The sequence below is a fragment of the Pteropus medius genome, unplaced genomic scaffold (assembly GCF_902729225.1).
Source record: "Pteropus medius unplaced genomic scaffold, Ma_sr-lr_union100, whole genome shotgun sequence".
NCBI classification, from domain to species: Eukaryota; Metazoa; Chordata; class Mammalia; order Chiroptera; family Pteropodidae; genus Pteropus; species Pteropus medius.
The window spans coordinates 1645183-1651182 of NW_024353905.1; the positions used below are offsets into that span (position 1 = coordinate 1645183).

Below are 6000 nucleotides of genomic sequence, written 5' to 3' on the forward strand. Positions count from 1 at the left end.
AACTTCCCTAACTTGGCAAAGGAAATATACATACAGGCCCAGGAAGCATAGAGAGTCCCAAACAAGATGAACCCAAAGAGGCCCACACCAAGACACATCATAATTAAAATGCCAAAGGTTAAGGACAAAGAGAACATCTTAAAAGCAGCAAGAGAAAAGCAAGTAGTTACCTACAAGGGAGCTCCCATGAAACTATCAGCTGATTTCTCAACAGAAATTTTGCAGGCCCAAAGGGACTGGCAAAAAATATTCAAAGTGATGAAAAGCAAGGCTACTATCAAGACTACTCTACCCAGCAAAGCTATTGCTTAGAATAAAAAAACAGATAAAGAGCTTGCCAGACAAAAAAAAGCTAAAAGAGTTCATCACCACCAAGCCAGTATTACAGGAATGTTGGAGGGACTTCTTTAAGAAAAAAAAAATATGTATCAAAAATATAAATAATAAAATGGCAACAACTACATACTTAGCAAGTATTTGAAATGAAAAAAAAATTAAATGCTCCAATCGAAAGGTAGGGTGGCTGAATGGATAAGAAAACAAGACCCTTGCATATGCTGCCTACAATTAACTCACTTCAGAGCAAAAGACACATACAGACCAAAAGTAAAAGGATGGAAAAAGATATTTCATGAAAATGGAAATGAAAAATAAAAAGCTGATAGCAATACTTATACCAGACAAAGTAGACTTTAATAAAAAGGCTATAACAAAAGACAAAGAAAGAAGAGTCTAGTAATTTCACTTCTGGATATTTATCCAAAGAAACCCAAAACAGTTCTTTGAAGGGACATGTGCATTCATGTATTCATTGCAGCATTATTTACAATAGCCAAGATATGGAGGCAACCTGGGTGTCCATCAGTGGATGAATGGCTAAAGAAAAGGTGGTACATATATACAATGAAATATCACTCGGCCATTAAATAAATAAATAAATAAATAAATAAATAAATAAATAAATAAATAAAATCTTAATATCTGTAACATGGATGGACATGAGGGTATTGTGCTGAGTGGAGTAAATCAGATAGAGGAATGCCATATGATTTTACTTATATGTGGAATCTAAAGAACAAAATAAATAAAACAGAAACAAACTTATAGATACAGAGAACATTTTGAGGGCTACAAGGTGGGAGGTTGGGGGGTGGGTAAAAGAGGAAGAGATTAAGAATTACAAATTGGTAGTTACAAAATAGTCAAAAAATGGGGATGGAACATATAGCATAGGGAATATAGTCAATAATATTGTAATAAGTATGTACAGTGTCAGATGGGTACTAGATTTATTCATGAGTTTTAGAGATGTCTAACCACTATGTTGTACACCTGAAACTAGTATTGTATGCCAACTATAATTGAAAAATAAAAATATTATTTTAAGAAAAGGAGACTATAAAATACAAATAATCTAAGATTACACCTATTGATTGTTAAAGTTAACTAAAATGGAACAGGATCTCCAAATGTCCATATTGTGCAGGTTTGGATGATACACATGCTAGATGTTTGCTTTTTATACTGATAATAATTTAGGCCAAATTCAATCTGGAAAATAAATAAAACAATATTGAGCATCTACTCATTTAAAAATAATCCTATTGACAAATTAAGAATAAAGTGAATTTCCTTAACCTGTTAAATGGTATCTACAAAAAGAAAGAAAAACTACAGCAAACTTACTCAATGGTAAAACTTTAAAAGCATTCCCTTTAAAATTAGGATCAACATAAGCATGCACACTATTAACATTTCTATTCAACGCTGCACTGAAAATGGTGTGTGTGTGTGTGTGTGTGTGTTTATTAAAGCAGTGTAGTGATATACGAAAAAGAGACTTAAAAAAGGAAGATTGGAAGGGGAAAAAGACAACTGTTACTTACAAATTATCAAAATTAATAAGTTGATCAGTTTTGTTAGTTACAAATGCAGTACACAGAAACCCAATTACTTTTGTATGCATTAGCAATAAACTGCTATAAAATGTAATTTTCTAAGAGTATCATTTAAAATAGCAACAGAAATAAGCAAAAACATTTCTTATAATGATGTGCAAGTCCTTTTAAATTATAAAACTTCCCTCAAATAACATAAAAAATGTGTAATAGATGGAGAGGCATACCATGTTTACAGAACTCAATATTGCAAAGATGTTAACTTTCCTTAAATTGATCTACAGATCAAAAGCATAATTCCAATCAAAATCCCAAAAGTTTGTGTGTGTGTGTATGTGTGTGTGTGTGTGCGTGTGTGTGTGTAACTTGGTGTAACTTGATGTTTATTCCAAAATTTATGGGGACAAAACTTCATTTCATTTAATAGCATTTCATAACCCAAAACTAGAAACTACTTAAATGCTCATGAACAGTAAGATGGAAAAACAAACTGTGGAATATTAACAAAATGTAACATTACACAGCAAGGAGAATAAACAAGCTACAATTTCATGCAACAATAATATAGATGGTGATCAAAACATAAAGGTGAGAAAAACAAGTCATAGATGAATATACACAAATGTTCAAGTACTTTACACACATTAGTGCATTTAATCCTCAGAACAACCTCATTAAGTGATTGCGTGCCTTCCCTTCCCCACCAACCCCTTTGGGACCAGGTAGGTCTTCTAGAGAGGATGCTCCAAACAAAAAATAATTCAGACATTTCTGGGGTAAGTAGCCTGGCATTTCCAGGAAAAAAGGTGAGGCAGACATTGCCCAAGGCAAGAAGAGGCAACTGCTATCTAAGTTTATTGTACCTGTGATCTGACATAATTCAATCAATTCTAATGAGTCTTATGCACACAGAGCCCCATGCTTGGCTATGGTAAGTGGTAGAGTGGAAGCAGCACAGAATGACCATTTACTGAGCACCTGGCACATGCCATGCTGTGGGCTTGATGCTGGGGATGTGATGGACAAAAAGACCACACATCCACCTTGCTGTTTAAATAATGATAACTAATATTTATTGAGTATTTTACTATGAGCTAGAAACTCTTAAGCATTTTATATGCTTTAGCTCTCTAATCATCACAACAACACTATTACTAACATATTTTTACAGCTGAGGAAATGGAAACACAAAGAAATTAAGAGATTTGTCTAAGGTCATAGAGGCAGGAGCTGGGACTCAAACCTAGGCAGTCTGAATCCAGAACCACTGAATCACTCCAACAATGTGGGGGGCGGTGTAGATACTAATCCTGTTTTACAGCTGAGGAAAGAGCAGCTCAGAACTAAAGTGAGCACATACTTATTTTGTACCCTTTATGTGACAGAGACTATATTAGGTGATTAATACATATTATTTCTCCAACCTGAAAGACGAAGTTCCCAGGTATGCAGAGTGGCTTGTCTGTTTGCCAGCTAAACCCAACAGCCCCATGGAAAGGATCAAGAGTGGCTGGGTGGGTGAGGGTAGGATGTAATTCTGTCTCATCCAGGTTCCTTTCCAGACGAGTAAGAAAAACTGCTGGTGGAAAAGAGGAGGAAGGAGGACAGGATCCAGGAGGCTGGGCTTTTTTCCGCTCTTCCTCTTCTTCCATCCACACTTTACATCCTACATACTATATTTAACATCCTACATCCTCCTGGATCCTCTAAGCAACTACCTTTGTCCCTGCTAGCCCAGACCCTGGACCTCCTCTATCATTAGCATAGTGGAAGTTTGGTCAACTGGTCCTTGAGATGTCTGAGTCCTACTGTCCACAGCTGTCTTATCTCCGCCCACCTTATGGATCCTCAGGCCATAACAGTTGGGCTGGAAGTACCTTGATCCACAACTGTCCTGTTATCTATGGGAAATGGCATACCAGTTAAATACACACACACACACACACACACACACACACACACACACACACACACAGAGGTTTTGTTTGCTTCTCCTTTGACCATTCTCTTTCTTAAATTTTCAAAATGAACATTATACCAACAGGCTGTTCCTGAGAAGATTAGGTGTCTTCTCCCTCTCTCTGGAGAAAGCAGCAAAATTGTCCATATGTGCCAAGAAGGCAATGCAGGAGATAGGACACCCAGCCTTTCCCAACCCAGTCAGGTATAGACTTATTAGAAGAGGCCTGAGAAAGGGGAGGAGGAAAACTGACCAATGACACGGTACTGCTGTGTACCCAGCACCTGTTCCCTGAGAAATGATTCCAGGAACCATCGCCTAATTTTACTCAAGCACTATAAGACAGGAAACATTTTCAGAAACTTCATTGAGGTCACCAAAATGAAACATTCTAGGCTAAGCACTGAACATTTCCAAACTATAAATGTCAAATTTCAAACAAGAAGCATTCCAAATAAGCTCTGGATAAAGAAAAGTTCCTAGTCGAAAATTCCTGATTAAATGGTCTTTACCCAATCATCATTTTTTTCTTTTTCTTTATCTTTTCTGACATTAGCCTTCCTGTTATTCTATAGCTACTTCACAGAGCTGCTCATCTATTCCAACTTTCAGGTTGGGGTGGGGATAGATGGGGGGTCATGTCCTTTGCTCTTCTATACCCATTTTACCACCACCACCTCGAAGCCCATGGAAGCAAACCCCACTTACAGCCCCTCCTCTGTTGCATCCTGCTGCTGCCGCTGCTGTGTGGAATCCAGATCTTCTGCAACCTGGTTTGGGTAAGCTCTCCCATCTCTCGAGACATCTTAGGTGTCACAGCTAATGACGCCACTGTCTACAAAGTACTGGACCTCACTTCCTGTCTTGCTGTCTCTTTTGTTGCTGCGGCACATCAGTAGGTGGACAGAGCTGTGACAGGGAGGTGCACTGGGCTTCTGAGCCCTCTGGCAGCCTGTCCTCAGCTTTCTCTTCTCTTCCCTAGTCCTTGCCTGCCTCTGATCCTGTGTGTACCAATGGGGGCTTGGATGCAGAGAGTGAGAGGTTGGGCAGAGGTCAGTAAAGGCCTCTGAACTCCAAGAGCTGTGTACATAGGAGATAAGTTCCTTCCAGCAAGGAAAGCAGCCAGCAAGACAGCCCCGGTCTGGCCAGTCACTTTCCTCCAATGAAGACAGGACTAGTAGAATATGCAAATAAAAGACCAAAGATCATGTGCTTATATCCCGTATGGAGTGGGGAGGCAAAGATGTTGGAGGCAGGTCTCAGCAGCTTTTACAGCTTTGGAATAAAATAACGGGCCCAGGTACAAGGTCAAGTATCAACCCAGAAACAGAGATCCACATCAGAAATGCAAGTTTCCAAAGTACGATCACACACAGTCCCTACTGAAAAACTGCATTGTTTTGATCTAGCAATCAAAGGCCTGCATTGGAGATGGAAGGTTCACTGCCTTGCTGCCCCACACTCCCTTACAAAATGGCATTGTAACCCTTGTCCTCCCTTGAATTTTGCTGCTGTTCCTATAGCAGGCCCTCTCCCTCCTAAAATATGCTGCTGGGGCACTCTTGGAGAGATGGGCACTATCCGATCAACTTTATGCTCTCTCCAGTCAAGGCTAAATAAATCAGTGTAAACCTGACACCTATGGGAAGAAAAATGAACACAGCCATTGCTGGGTGAGAGATGGTAAACATTGCTCACACGGTTGCCAGCTGCCATCAGGTGCCCTAGAGAGAAAGGCGTTGTGACCTGATGCAGAAACTGGCTAAAATTCCTCATGTCAGGCCATGGGGATGGAGGTTTAGGGCGAAGGCTGCAGCAGGTGGAGTGTGGGAAGCAGGGAGCAATGGCTTCAAAGTACAACACTACACCCAAATGTCTCCACTTTACTCTCCCCCACTCCCTGGTTGTGTTGAGGTTTTTGTGTGTAGAACTCATCTAACGGCATGGCTTACCTGGAAGATGTCCAAGTGTGCTCTTACTTCATTGTTTTGCAACCTTCCCACCCCCTGATGTACCTCCAGTGATTGGCTATGAGGAAGGTCAACTTTCTTCCACTGAGCTGGGTTACACAGGGGCAATCTCTTGGGGATAGAAATCTCCAATCCCTGCCCTCCAATGCTCTCAGCTCCACTTTGCCTTTTA

At 39.8% G+C, this 6000-nt stretch overlaps 1 protein-coding gene across 1 annotated transcript in view; it reads right to left on the reverse strand.

The window, feature by feature from the left end:
- Positions 1–4938, reverse strand: part of PFKFB1 (6-phosphofructo-2-kinase/fructose-2,6-biphosphatase 1) — an 87334-nt gene extending 82396 nt beyond the window's left edge. The window contains exon 1 of the mRNA XM_039851403.1: positions 4567–4938. Coding sequence (XP_039707337.1) covers positions 4567–4663 — 97 coding nt within the window. The 5' untranslated portion in view covers positions 4664–4938. The remainder of the gene's footprint in view (positions 1–4566) is intronic.
- Between the last annotated feature and the right edge of the window lie 1062 nt (positions 4939–6000).